Raw genomic sequence first — 15079 nt, 5'->3', positions numbered from 1 at the left:
AGGGTGGGGAGGAAACTGGGAAGTGCTGGATTGGGGCAAAACTGTTGAAGACTTTTGAAGCCACAGAAAGGAGCTTTTAGACTTTATAATGGGGCTCCTGGTAACCAATCTGCAAGATTAATAATTGAGAAGCTCTACAGGTCTCCAGGGATACCTCAAACAAATGTAAAATTCCTCCAAGAATATGTAATATAGGAGAGAGGAGACACTAGCCCTGAGTTAAAAAACAGGCTGCTTTATTTGCATGTTAACAACAGAGACGTGTTCGCCTTGCTCCCTGGTGACTGGCTGACTGCTCTCTTGTACCCCAAAGACACTGAGCACAAGTAAAGGGACGTTACTATCATCTGTATCTACATAAATTATTTTGACATAATTTCAAACTTACAGACAATTTATAAAAGAACCCTAATGCCTCCTTCACCCAGATTCAGGTTTTCCAGTGGTTACTGGTTTATCACATTTGCTCCATCTCTTTCTGCATGTGTGTGTGTCCTTATATATGTGTGTGTGTAAAGACTTGCATTTGTCATGTCTCCTCCATCTCCTTCAGTCTGGAACAGTTCTCAGCCTTTCCTTTCTCTGATGACCGTGACAGTTTTAAAGAGAGAGACCTATCATTCTGTAGGATGTCTTACAGATAGGATCCATGGACTTTTCCAGATTCAGGCCATGCCTTCTCGGCGGAAACCCCACAGAAATAACACTGTGCTCTTCTCATGGCATTATGAGCATGACCTCAGGGGCATGTGATGGTAGCCTTGACCACCTGGTCCATGTGGCTCTTGGTCGGCTTTCTGCACAGTAGCATCACCATTTTTCTCTTTGTGATTCGTTTGTATTTTGTAGGAGGTATTCTGAGGCCATACCAGTACCCTGTTCTTCAGTAGGAAGTCTACACACAAGACAGCATTCATTGATGATTCCTGCCTGAATTAGCTACTCTTATAATGGTTGTTAAATGATGATTTTCCATTTCCATAATTATTTATTGAAGTATAAATTGGCACTCTACCAAATATTTCTCATAGCATTATGGACTCAACAGATACCTGATTTATTCAGTGGAATCTAATCTGCTGCTATCATTAAGCATATTATTTTGATGCCCAAATTATCCCCGATTTGGACAGTGGATTCCAAAAGGGAGTTTTTGAGCCAAGTAGACCCCGACACTGTTTCTGAAAGCTAATCTGATGTGTGCTGACAATTGAGATTAATAACTAGCAGGTAGCCCCAGTTACCTGAGGTCTGTCTGTTGTATGCACCTCAGGCAGTATGGGTCACCTGCAGCAAGATCCTTGTCAGGCAGACAGACAGTAACACTCAGGTGACTAGAAGTAAGCTGACCTGAAATTCAGCTTGTCAGAAACGTGTAGTGAGTAGATGTCTTGAATTTCCAGAGCATATTACTTATGTTCTCCCAGACCCTGTCCTCTTGTCTTTAGCCTTCCCTTGGGTAACTCAGCCCCTGGTCAGCCTGGGCAGAGGGTGGGCTGGGACTGAGAGCACTAAGGTTGGCAGTCACACACTGCCCATCTTTCGCTCTCTCCTCCACAAAGACTCTTGCTGGCTGCCAGGGTCAGTGTTGTCTTTGCTTCAAAGATATTTTCAGTCCCTGCTGTGCCCATTCTAGTTTCAAATATGGAACAAGTTTGCACTCTGCATCTCAATGTGCAGAATCGGAGCCTGTATTCCCTAAAATGTCCTCTCTTCTTTCTTCCTGCCCTCACTCATGTTGCACCTGTCCCTCCCAGATTAGATTTATCTTATTTTAATGACCTTCTGAAAAGGAAATCCCATCATTTTTCTCTGCAGTGAGTCACCCATTGGTTTAAAGAAAAATATTTTCTTTTTTATTAGCAGAATGAGGTCATGGAGAGAGCCGCAGAAGATGAGCACGAAGACCTGATCCCAGTCTCCAGCTCAGCCTGCCCAGGGGAGCTGAGATTTGTCAGGCCTTCTCAGTTTCCCCGTGAATATTCTGGGGAGAAGGTGTAGACCCTGGCTGCCCCCAGATGCCGGCAGGCTCTAAGTTCTAGTGGCTTTAACACTAGGGCTAGTGTTCATTATCTAGCTGAGTAAATAAAACTGACATAGTGCAAAGGAATGTGTGAGACCACAAGAAAAATTCATGGGGACTTGAGCGGTCTGTGGAAACTTTATGGAGGACACTGAAGATGATTTTAATATTTACTGTTTACTCCAGCATTCAGCCAGAGCAGTCTTCTTAAAATGCATATGCCATCATTTCACTCCTGTGTTTAGGCCCTTCTCTAGCTACCTAAGGCACTTGAGGACCACAAACCTGACTCCCAGGGCCCTGTGGGATTGAGGCTTGGTCCCCCTCTCTGCCTCACCTTGGGTTTTCCTTACCATACCAAGCTCTTTTCAGCTGCTGAAAGTGGCAGGTTTTGAATATGCTGTTTCCTCTGCCTAGAATCTCTCCCATCCCATTCTCCCACTAAATACCTGCCCCCCACACACACACAGCCCAGTGAACACCTCAAACACAGCACTCTGGCAGAACATTGCCTACACCTAGCCCAGGTGGGGTCCATGCTTAGCTCCTGTATTTTACTCTCACAGCACTTATCACAGTTGTTATTTATTTATGCACTCACTCACCTGTCTCCTGTGGTTCACAAGTCCTACCCAGGTAGGCTCTCTGTCCATTTTGCAGTGCTCCTAGCAGTGTTTGCCACAGGGTGAGTTCTTACTAATACTCGCTGAATGAAAGAATAAATCCATCTCTCAGTCTGATAATCACATCTTCCCTAGATCAGTATTCCCTCTATGGGGTGTGGGAATAGGTAGACCTGGGATGTGGAGCCAGTATGAAAAGGAGCAGTAATGGGAGACAGTAGAAGGTGTAGAAAAAGTGTGCAGGTCCATGTCTGTGGGGACAAGTTAAAAAAGCAGAGATAAGATCAGCTGTGATAAGGAATCTAAAGATTTAGGGGGAGAAGCCAAAAGGAGTCATGAAGAGTTTTGGGTATGAGAAACCACACCACCTTATAACTTAGGCACATAAAACAAACCAAGCCTATAAAGTTTAGTTATGCTACGTATGACGTTGGCCTGGGTTTCCCATGAACTTCTGGCATGCACTTTGGCTTTCCTTCGTGTTGTCATTTTATTTGCACAAAGTGTTTGGGTGTTCAGAACAGCTGCAACATGAAAAGAAGTCTCAGAGAAATCAGGTAGGTAGTATAAATGCCACAGAACAGGGATTCAAGCCCTGACATCTAATAGATGCTCATCATTTGAATGAAGGATTGGATAGATTTGTTAGTGGAGAGAGGGAAAGAGCAGGTTTAAAAATAACCCTAATAAAACAGAAACAGGCTCATAGAGATAGAATACAAACTTGTGGTTGCCAGGGGGGAAGGGGGTGGGAAGGGACAGACTGGGAGTTTGAAATTTGTAGATACGACAGGCATATGTAGGATAGATAAACAAGATTATACTGCATAGCACAGGGAAATATATACAAGATCTTGTGGTAGCTCACAGCGAAAAAGAATGCAACAATGAATGTATGTATGTATGTTCATATATAACTGAAAAATTGTGCTCTACACTGGAAATTGACAGAACATTGTAAACTGACTATAACTCAATTTTTTAAAAAATCAATAAACACTGAGGACCTTGCCTCTAGTGTTCAGACCTTAAAACAAACAAACAAACAAATAATTAACTCTGGTAAATGAAAGAGCAAGAGAAAGTCTCATTTGCCATACATCTTGGAAAACACAATGAGGAACACTTACACTATCCTTTTGATTGTGTGTTCTCTAACAAATGGTATTTCTCATGTAGATTTGGTTTGGGAAGCTCCTTGGGTCTCAGAGTCTTACTGCTGACGTGTCATCAGGAGAACTTTCCTGTTGAACCTGTTCAGAAGACCTGTTCCACCTCACTGTCTTCTTCATCCCCTGTTCCCTGCCGGGAAAAGTTAATTTGCTAACTCAATTATTTTCATACCCTGAGTAATTAACCTCAGGAGAACGTATCTCCCATGAAGTTCATCTCTGAGCTCACCCTGCTGCGTTTCTTTCCTGCCTCTCAGCCTTGGCTAATGCTGAATCTTTTTGACTGCTTTGAACAGCAGGACACTTGCACTCTGCTGCTTTTAGATATGGGAATCTGTGTTTAATTATGTGCTGCTTGGGGGCTGACTCAGCTCTTCAGGCAAACTCTTCATGCTTCATGTAAGAGGGGACAATAATATAACAGAATTAGCAGAGTTCTTCAGTTTCAACAGTCAGAGTATCTGGTGAGGAAAAACAACATAAAGAGTTTGTGGAAGTCGTGGCACGTGGGTGCCGTTATTTTTCATGGCACCATCAGTCACTCATCAGGCCTAGAGTCTGCAGCAGTGAACCAAGAACAAAGAAGTCATTGTATCCTAATTAATAGATAGAGTAATAGTATCAAAGTTTTGTCCATTTAAAAGTCCCTTGGGACACATTATTTAAGAAACCTCCAGTGCTTTTTGCTCATATTTAAGAATGGCTCACTGTGGTAGAGTGTGTAGAAAAGTATTTAGTGTTTTTTGCGTCAAGTGGCATCTTTATCACCCTCATCGTTAAGCATGTTACTGTGGTCTCATTGAGCAATGGAAGACTTGAAGGCCACAGTTTGCATGGCCAAATTCTCAGTTGCTGTATGTGAATGTTTGACTCTGTTTGCTGTCTTCAGCATAGGCATTTTCCACCTCAACACAGTAGTCTGTTCTCGGTATCCAGAGGGGATTGATTCCAGGACCCTCCGGGGACACCAAAATCCATGGATGCTCAAGTCCCTCATATGAGATGATATAGTACAGTTGGCCCTCTGTATCTGTGGGTTCTTCATCTGCAGATATGGAGGGCCGACGATACTGACGTTTTGGACTGGGTAATTCTTTGCTGGGGATGTGGGACTGCCTGTGCATTGTAGGATGTTCAGCAGCATCCCTGATCTCTACCCACCACATGCCAGCAACACGTCTAATTGTGACAGCCCCAGATTTTCTCCAGACTTTGCCAAATATCCCCTGGGGGCAAAATCACCCCCAGCTGAGAGGCACCACTAGCAGGTTAGTACAGCCAGACTGGTTTCTTACCGTCTGATCTTCTAACATTACTTTTTAATGTCTTCCCAAACCATATATTATTTGGACATTAAGCTTAGTTTCCTTGAAAAGTTAAAATCATATAATACTTCATGAATCTAAATGACGTGACTGTTGAAATATCCGTATCTCCATTTCACTTTGTTAATGCAGAAAAATTGCAAGGGTAATTTCAAATCGTTCTTAGACTACACACGACCCTTCTCACAGAGCACTGGTTTTATAGGTAGCAAATATTTAAATAAAGAGTAGAATGACCATCATTTTTTGGGTTTCAACTTTTCTCCAAACGCATGGGAATTTGGTCTGGACTTGGGGAGTTGTCTCTAGTTGATGCTGTCACATTTGGTGTTTGGTTACCCCAAATTGCAAACTGTACAAGGAGAGGGGAGAGGGAAGAGAGGGACTTTGTGAGCCTTGGTGTCTAGGAAGTAGGTCAGCCCAGAGATGATGGCAGCCTGAGAAGCCATGTGGACCACTGTTAGAAGCCCATCACTTAGTTTGGCACAGTGGTATAAATTCTGGTGATCCCACCTCTTTGCTTCACTTCTGCCTTGCATTTTATTTATTTATTTTTCCATGCACCCCTCCCCCACTAGACTGTGAGCCTTGTAAGAATGGAGACCTTGTCTCCTTTGTTCACACTGTGTCCCCAGCTCCTACAACAGTACCTGGTAAACAGTAAGTGAAAGGGGTGGGGAGAGGGTGTTACTAAAATTGTTTTTTTTTAAATCAATATTGATTATAAATATAAGTTAAATATACAAATAATTTTTTTATTTGGTCCTCACTTCACACTTGGGTATTACAACATTTTAACTGGTCCCCTTGAATTTAATCTCTTTCCCTAACTCAGCCTAATCCACACACAGCTGTCAAGACAATTCTTTTAGCCCTAGCACGGGGCATGGTGTGCAATATGTCAGTGCCTAAGTGGGCGAGTCCCCTGCCCCAGAACCCAAGTCTGGTGTCCTCTCCTGTACTCAGCCGTCCCCCTCTCTTCTAACCTCCACTTTCCTAGAGCTGCACTGACAGGCTCTGCCCTGGCTCTTCTCCACCACCCACCTGTGTTTCCTTTTTACTCTATCATCACTTACCTTGTCTTCAAAACTCATCTCCTGGCTAACTCCATTCTGTTTTGGTCATTGATTCATGTGCCACCATATTTTTCTTGTTGATAATATGCCTTTGTAACTGACCTAAATTAGTGTTATATTTAGGGTGTTCCACATTTATCTCCCAGCTAGACTGTACCTCATTTTACTTTGTATAAATTCACCCTCCTACTCTTTTCCCTGAATAGGATCATTTTCTGCACCCAATTAAGCTTTCCATAAATGCTATATAATGAAGCTAGAAGTGCTGCCAGAAGCAGTCTCCACCACTGGATTTCCAGACATTCAGAAAATTCTTGTAAACACCAGGGACAGTTCTCTGATTCCAGAATATTTCGTTGGAAGCTATTACTTTCTGGATTCCACTTACAGATATAGCCAGTGGTTTTTGGCTGTGTTTAAGCAGGCATAGCTCTTGTTAGTCCAAAAAGGCTTTTCAGACAGTTGAGTCTTCTTTATAACCCTCTTAGAGATTTTTTAACAGTTGTTTCTATACTTCCGTAATTATTCTAGAATTTATCAAAACATTTTGTAATAAAAAAATTTAATGTAACATCTGCCCAATTTATCATTTTTCTTTTCAAGATCTGGACTTAATTTTTTGTGTGAGGGTTAGGGGAGAAGGAGACTCTAGAGGGAGAGTCCTGTATCCATTAGAATTCAGTTTAGCTCTACGTAATAGAAACCCAAAACAAACAAGAGCTAAACAAAATAGAAGTTTAGCTCTCTCACACATGAAAGTGTAGAGGCAGACTTTCCAGGAGTAGTATAGTGCTCTGCTCCACAAAGCTCTTTGAGACCCAGGTTCCTTCTGGCACTTTGTTCCTCCATCCCTTAGAGTGATCTCATAGTCCAAAATAGCAGCTAGTATTCCAGTCATCACATCTGCATTCAAGGCAGCAAGATGAAAGAACAGAGAAAACAGGATATCAAAGAACCATTCCTATGCCTTTTAAGGGAGGCTCCTGGGGGTTACTGCATGACATATCTGCTTATGGCCATACTAACAGCAAGTGAGGCTGGGGAAATACAGTCTTCATATTTGCCCAGCTAAACAGGGAGTTCTATTAGTGTAGAAGAATGTGGTTAACACATAGTGAGGAATATTCAGCTGTCTTTGCTACGGCTGTCCCATATACTCCTCTGTCAAATAAACTTTCTTGGAGTTTATTTCAATATATTCCTCTTGCTTTCCAAACAAGGACTTTGTAATCGTATTTTTTTTAAGACAAATGCCTACATGTTGTAAAAATTTATAAAAACGTAAAGAACAGCGTTAAAATCACCCATGATTCCACAACCTAAATATAATCACTGAAACAGCATCATGTAAGCAATGTCCTTAATGCTGATATAGGACAAGCAGCTTCAGTCTGCAGAGTATTTAAATGTTTTTCAAAGTTCTATGTTACACTGTATAGTTATTCCTTCAGTAAACATTTTAAAACATCTTTGTTCCCAGCACCTTATCAATTCACGTGTGTGGTTGGGAAAGAAAGCAAGAAAGGGACTTCCAAAAATTAAATTTGTTGCTCTCAAGATACATACAGACTAGTACAGAGAGACAAGACAAACATACATGAAAAAGTTGGGAAATCAGTCAGGGCCCTATAAATGCCATATTTGTGTTAATGTATGTAATGATGCACTAGAAAATAGGAGATAAAATAATAATGACACCAGGTATCTTTAAGTGTAGAATAATTTGTACCGTGGACAATTGTTTGTAAAAATGACACCTTGAGAACACATCTTGCTTTCTTAGTTGGTGGAGAATGAAATTTGGATTACATGTCCTTAGGACAGTCTCATTCAATCAGAATTAGGAAATAATCAAGTTTAACGTGGTTAAATTCTAATCTCTCCTGATTCCCAGATTTAGATGTCCAAAGTTCATTTGGGGATAATTTAGCATGACCCGTGCCTTTTGTGAACTTCAGAAATAACTAAAAATGGGCTAGTTAAGTTTCCTTGAAAAATGCGACGTGTTTTATTTGTGCTCTAAATCCTGACGTTACTGCGTTAAAAAAAAAAGGTTTTGAAGAGAAACTAAAATTAACAGGTTGAAAATGCTTAAGTAGGAAAAGTAACTGTGTTAAGAAATACACAGAAAAACAGAGCTCTATCTAAATACTAACAATTGCCACTAGATGGTGAGATTTGAGTGACTTTCTTTCTTTAAAAGGTTTGTGCGCAATGTTCTTTTTTTTTTTTTAAACAAGCATGCACTACTTTTGTAGCTGGGAAAATAAAAGTAGTTTGTTGTTGTTTTTTTTTTTAAGAAAGTTTCATTAATGGCAGCGGCTCAGTTGAGATTACTGTTGGAAGAGTAGGAGCCCGGTGCTAGGAAGGTTTCCTGCACTCGCAACCGGCAGCGCGGCGGTCGCTGTGGAACCTGCGGAGAACAGCGCGGCCGATTGTGCCCCGGGCTCCCTCAGGTGACCGGGGCCGAGGCCGCTTAGTTTCCACCCAGAACACACACCCTTTCATGCGGAAGGGGCTGCTGCCGCCAAGACAGAGCCTCTCTGTGGAGACGTTCAAACTGCTGGCTTTATTTTGACTCCTGGCAAAACTGGCATGAAGAACACACATTTTCGACCGCTCCCGGCTTCCTGTTTGCCGTCAGCAGGCCGGGAGCGAGCCGGGAGCGCCGCGCGGCGGAGCGCGCGGGGGGCGGGCCCGCGCGCCGGCGGACCTCATTGGTGAAGGCCGGGCCTATGGCGAGCGCGCGGGCCCGCCGGCCAAGTCCCCCGATGTCCGCCCTCCCCTGCTGACCGGGGGAAGAGCCTGGGCCGGCGAGCCGGAGTGCGGGGTCCGGTAGGTGTGCGGCGGCGGGGCGGGAGGGCGCCGGGCCACCCCGCGGGGCAGAGTCCCCGGGCCTGCGCCACCGGGGCGGGCGGGCGGGCTGGCGGCGTGGAGCACCCGCCGCTCCACGGCCCGGGGGCTCTAGACCGGCCCGGTTCAGAGTCGCCCGCGCAGGGAGATCTGCCTGGCACCCGAGCCTGCAGTTTTTCTTTGCTTACGGAATTTCAGACAGCACTGGAAACAGGTCTGGCTGCATATTTTGAGTGAGCTGGTTGTCCATGTGGAGTTAAAAAGGAAAGAAAAGAAGGAAAGACGTTCTGTTAGCATGAGCCCGTTTCCGGGCGCATCGCCTCTAGTCAGCTCTCCCTTGCTTAGGCTAGAAAGTGATTGGTGCCAAGTACCTTTTAAATAAAATTCGTTCTCTACGTAATTTAGAATGGAAAGCTGGTACCTAAATTCTAACAGCTCGAACAGTGTAATATGTTTTAAATGAGGACTCAATACATAATCTTTATTCTTCTGCTTGGCAGTTTTCTTTCTTGTACTTTTTCCAGCTTTTTAGAGGGAAGAGGTCGGATGGAGGCGAAAGGTTTACTCAGAGCGTTCACACTATCAGGTGTCACATTTGGCAGCGTTGAGGGTGGGAGGGGCAGGCCAGCAACCCAAATTGCTGGAAGTACCTGGACCTTGACAGCAGTCTGGTGGGTTTTTATACTCAGGGTAGGGGCAGGAGTACGGATTGTTTGCATTTTCACTCATTACTTTGGGGTCCTTACCAGACCTCTCAAATGCAGATCTTGTTACTATGACTCTAGGAAAACACATCGTTAGTACCACAATTTAACAAAGAAAAACAGCCTTGGTTTTCAGTTTGAAATGCATAGTTTAGGTCAGCAGCAAGGTCTGTGTCGTGAAAGGTTCTTGTTTCCTTTTCTAAATGTTTGGTTCAGTCAGAAGTAGCATTTACCAAATACCACATGATCCAGTGTTTTGAGTATAGGTTTGCCTTTATTTCATTCTCCTTTGCATCTGTCTGGATCCATCACAAATACAAAACAAGGTACTCTTGGAATAGTAAATGTTTTGTCCAGAAAAAGTGAAAGAGGAAAAAAACTCTTCCTCTGGTGATATTGTGTTTGGGTTTGTTTTTAAATGAAAAGACACAAAATATAGTTGAAGTCTGTCCTCCGATTGTTCTTGCCCCTGTGCTGCTGGAGGTAATCACTCAGTGTCCTCTGGATCCCAGGTTTCTCAGCAATGAAGGTGTCAAGGCAAATTGTGATCTTGTAGTGGTGGTCAGGCGCTGGGGTGTGCTGGCCACCATTTAGAAAGGCTGTGTGGTCTGCTAGACGAGCAGTAGGTGGGAGAACTCACGTCCAGGCTTCCTGGATCTGCACTGACTTGGTCTGTTATTTTAAGGCTTTTTCACTTTTTGTGCCTCAGAGTACACTTTATAAAACAGGAGTCATAATGACTGCTGTCTGTACGTCAAAGGGCTGTAGACAGCAAAGGAAATGATCTGCTTGAAAATACTTTCAAGTCTTTTTTAATGCATTCTTTTAAAAAATCAAGTATTTAGTAAGGACTTACTATGTGCCTGGCTCTTAAAAATCGTTCTCTCATCACATTCTTTTAACCTTATGATTTAAATACTTACATTTCCATTTTTACTCAGGGGGAGACTGAAATTTGGAGAAGTTTATTAACTCTCTCACCCACTTGTTAAGTGGTAGATTCACAATTAGAACCTAGGTTTGTCAACTCTTAAATCATACTAGCTCACCACACTGTAACATACACAGGTATGTTTTTACCATTTTGTGTATTGCATGATATTATAATTGTCTCTTTTTCTTTGGAAAAGCTAATAATGTTAATATTCTCTTCTCTCTCAGGAAAAGCAGATGGTGTTCTGAATGGAGATCATGACAGGGAACAGAAGGATCCTTATTTTGTGGAGACCCCCTATGGTTATCAACTAGACTTAGATTTCCTCAAATACGTAGATGACATACAGAAAGGAAACACCATCAAGAAACTGAACATCCAGAAGAGGCGGAAGCCGTCTGTGCCATGCCCGGAAACCAGGGCCACACCTGGTCAGCAAGGTGTATGGACTTCCACTGAATCCCTCTCATCCTCCAATAGTGATGACAACAAGCAGTGCCCCAGCTTCCTCCTAGCCAGAAGCCAAGCTACATCGACTCCCATCCCAAGGCCACTGGCCCCCCTGGAGACCTTACCCACTTTTCTTACCATCCCAGAGAGTCGACAGCTGCCACCACCCTCACCACAACTCCCAAAGCACAACCTTCATGTCACCAAGACACTGATGGAGACCCGGAGAAGACTTGAACAGGAGAGAGTCACCATGCAGGTGGCACCTGGTGAGTTCCGAAGGCCCAGGCTGGCGAGTTTTGGAGGCGTGGGCTCCACGAGCTCCCTTTCCTCCTTCCTGGGTTCTGGAAGCCACAATCCCGCCACTCACCAGCTTCAGAATGGGTACCAAGGCAGCGGGGATTGTGGCGCCTATGCCCCAGCCGCTGCCACCGCTTCCTCCATGGGGAGCTCCATCCGCCACAGCCCTCTGAGCTCAGGGGTCTCCACTCCCGTGACCAATGTGAGCCCCATGCACCTGCAGCACATCCGTGAACAGATGGCCGTCGCCCTGAAACGCCTGAAGGAGCTAGAAGAGCAGGTGCGAACCATCCCTGTGCTCCAGGTAAAGATCTCTGTCTTGCAAGAGGAGAAACGGCAGTTGGCTTCCCAGCTGAAAAACCAAAGAGCTGCATCCCAGAACGATGTCCGTGGTGTGAGAAAGCGGTCCTACAGTGCTGGAAACGCCTCCCAGCTGGAACAGCTCTCCAGGGCCCGGAGAAGTGGCGGGGAGTTATACATTGACTATGAGGAGGAAGAGATGGGGAGTGTGGAGCAGAGCACGCAGAGGGTGAAGGAGTTCCGGCAGCTCACAGCAGACATGCAGGCCCTGGAGCAGAAGATCCAGGACAGCAGCTACGAGGCCTCCTCAGAGCTCAGGGAGAACGGGGAGTGTCGGCCTCGAGAGTGCCGGTCTGTGGCTGTGGGCGCCGACGAGACCATGGACGACATTGTCGTGTACCGCAGAGGCTCCAGGCGCTATAAGGATGCCGCTGTATGGACAGTCACCGAGACAAGGAATTCTGGGGTCAGTGTGACAGAGGCCATGCTTGGAGTGACTACCGAAGCTGACAAAGAAATTGAGCTGCAACAGCAGACCATAGAAGCCTTAAAAGAAAAGATCTATCGCCTGGAAGTACAACTTAAAGAAACCACCCATGACCGGGAGATGACTAAACTCAAACAAGAGCTGCAAGCTGCTGGGTCAAGGAAGAAAGTTGACAAAGCCATGATGGCCCAGCCTCTTGTTTTCAGCAGGATGGTGGAGGCCATTGTACCCACGAGAGACCAAATGGCTGGCAGTCATGTGAACATGGTTGACACATGTGTCGGGACCTCTGTGCAGACAAATAGCTTAGGCATCTCCTGCCAGCCTGATTGTGAGAACAAAGTCGTGGGGCCTGAGCTGCCCATGAATTGGTGGATTGTTAAGGAAAGGGTGGAAATGCATGACCGATGTACCGGGAGGTCTGTGGAGATGTGTGACAAGAGTGTGGGCGTGGACATCAGCGTCTGTGAAACAGGCAGCAACACGGAGGAGTCTGTGAACGACCTGGCACTCCTCAAGACCAACCTGAATCTCAAAGAAGTGCGCTCCATCGGCTGCGGAGATTGTTCTGTCGATGTGACTGTCTGCTCTCCAAAGGAGTGCGCCTCCCGGAGCGTGAACACGGACGCCATTTGCCAGGTGGAAGCGGCAGTCATGGCCGTGCCTCGAACCACGAGCCAGCACACCAGTACGCTTCTAGAACTGGTAACCCAGTTCACCAACACCGAGACGGCCACCCTTACAGAATCCTGCACCAACACTTCGCTCAGCACCTTGGACAAGCAGACCAGCACCCAGACTGTGGAGATGCGGACGGTGGCCATCGGGGAAGGCCGCGTCAAGGACGTCAGCTCCGCCAAGATGAGGTCCATTGGAGTTGGCACGGTGCTCTCTGGCAACTCTGGGTTTGACAGGCCATCAGCTGTGAAGACCAAAGAGTCAGGCGTGGGGCAGGTAAATATTAACGACAACTATCTGGTTGGTCTCAAAATGAGGACCATAGCTTGCGGTCCTCCCCAGTTGACGGTGGGGCTGACAGGCGGCCGGAGGAGCGTGGGTGTTGGGGATGAGCCTGTAGGAGAGTTCGTGGAGAGCCCCCAGCCCCAGGCTCCGTCTGGACCGGTGACTGGCTTGGATCACTACATTGAGCGTGTCCAGAAGCTGCTGGCGGAACAGCAGGCACTGCTGGCTGAGAACTACAGTGAATTGGCAGAAGCTTTTGGGGAACCTCACTCACAGATTGGCTCCCTCAACTCCCAGCTCATCAGCACCTTGTCATCAATCAACTCTGTCATGAAGTCTGCAAGCACTGAAGAGCTGAGGCACCCCGACTTCCTGAAGACCAGTCTGGGTAAGGTCACAGGTAGGTGGCACTCCTGGGGCATGTGGGGGTAAGGAAGAGTGTGGACGATGGAAATCCAGGAGGAAGGTTGTTTGTTTTTTGTTTTTAAACTATTGGGGCCATTTTTTGGAACCATGGAGAAAGCTTTAGAATGGTAATGGGTAGAATGAAAAGCATCTGAATCCGTAAGCAGCTCTGCTGATCCTCATTGCTGGTAGTTCTGTTGGCCTCTGGCTGAGGACTGAAGGTAGAGGAAGAAAAGCAAATTAGCACTTGCTGGCTTAGGTTAGGGGCTGTCTTCTGGGGCTGTCGCTTTGATACCATGTCTTTCAGTTACTTGCTCATTTTATACAGGACGGCCTGAAAAAAGTCCTGCACTGTTTGTAACCACAATTGCCAGTATATTATCAATAAAAAATACGGGTATAAAATGTTTTCAATTAAAATTTTTATGAGGGAAGAAAGACTCCATTAATTCATGTATTAATTCAGTGAATATGATGAAAGTCCTACTCTCTTTCTAGCCTGCATATAGGCTCCTGTTCTCATGGTGCTTACCCTCCACCTGGCACAGGCAATGAACAGTAGACCTAAATATGTCAGGAGGGGATACATGCAATGAAGAGAAGAACTCTTCTTAGAGGAGCAGTGAGGGGTGCTGGAGAGGTGGGGGCTGCCGGAGATGGCGTGGTCCAGGAAGGCATCTCTGATGAAGGACCCCTGAGCCAGAACTTGGAGAAGGGAGCTCTTTCCCGCTGTTCATTTTAAGTGCTTTCATTTCCATCTTTCTCATCTTTTCCCTTATTCTTTGGGATTCCTGCTCACCCCTGCTTTCCTTTAAATTGAAGCTAATAATGGAGAAATTACCCTGGGAGATTTGATGACATCTGCTGTATCCCTGTGAGCCTCACTAAAGTGAGTTCCCTTGTTACTAGTCACATGTGGTTCTAAGCGTGCATATTGTCACCCTACAGCTGGGTTCCTTTCCTGGCTCTCCAGCTTTCATGAACCAGCATGACCTGGGGAAGGAAAATCATCCTTCTTTATACTCATTGTGAAATGCACTTTCAATGGACACCCATCCTGTAAGGTTGACAGTGTGTTCATCACTGGCCGGCGGTGCACACAGGTTGGCCTTTGTTGCCACTGGGGTGGTGCTCCTAGCGTGTCCAGTGTGGTTTCTTCTGTTGATGTGCTAAACTATAGTGTGAAGTTTGGAAAGCTCCTAAAAACACTCCACTCTGACCAAATGCTGCACGTAAAATGAATTAAAATGCTTCAAATGATGGGTATAGTGTGAATTAAATTTAATTTTATATGAAAATGTGTAGTAGAGACTTAAATGTAAGTTAACAAACAAAAATTTCAGGTTCTTTGTTTCCCTTTATAGCCAAAAAGGCAATGCTTCAGGCAGACTGGAATAGATTATTTTTGTATCTTCAGAAGTTTAACCTCCAAACCCTAATTAGTGTTACTCGTTTTTAGTAACT

General features: G+C 45.2%; 1 protein-coding gene across 9 annotated transcripts in view; it reads left to right on the top strand.

The window, feature by feature from the left end:
* The window catches only part of KANK1 (KN motif and ankyrin repeat domains 1), a 203995-nt gene that overhangs the window by 164956 nt on the left and 23960 nt on the right, over positions 1–15079 (top strand). For 7 of the 9 annotated variants that reach the window (XM_072959510.1, XM_072959509.1, XM_072959508.1 and 4 more), the window contains one exon: positions 10938–13610. In XM_072959510.1, coding sequence (XP_072815611.1) covers positions 10938–13610 — 2673 coding nt within the window. Of the gene's footprint in view, positions 1–8898; positions 9055–10937; positions 13611–15079 lie in introns of those variants that run through there. The other 2 variants (XM_072959515.1, XM_072959513.1) reach the window with 2 other exon arrangements.

Source organism: Vicugna pacos, chromosome 4, assembly GCF_048564905.1.
Source record: "Vicugna pacos chromosome 4, VicPac4, whole genome shotgun sequence".
Lineage (NCBI taxonomy): Eukaryota > Metazoa > Chordata > Mammalia > Artiodactyla > Camelidae > Vicugna > Vicugna pacos.
The sequence above is the reverse complement of the archived record's forward strand: the minus strand, read 5'-3'. Positions and strand labels throughout refer to the sequence as shown.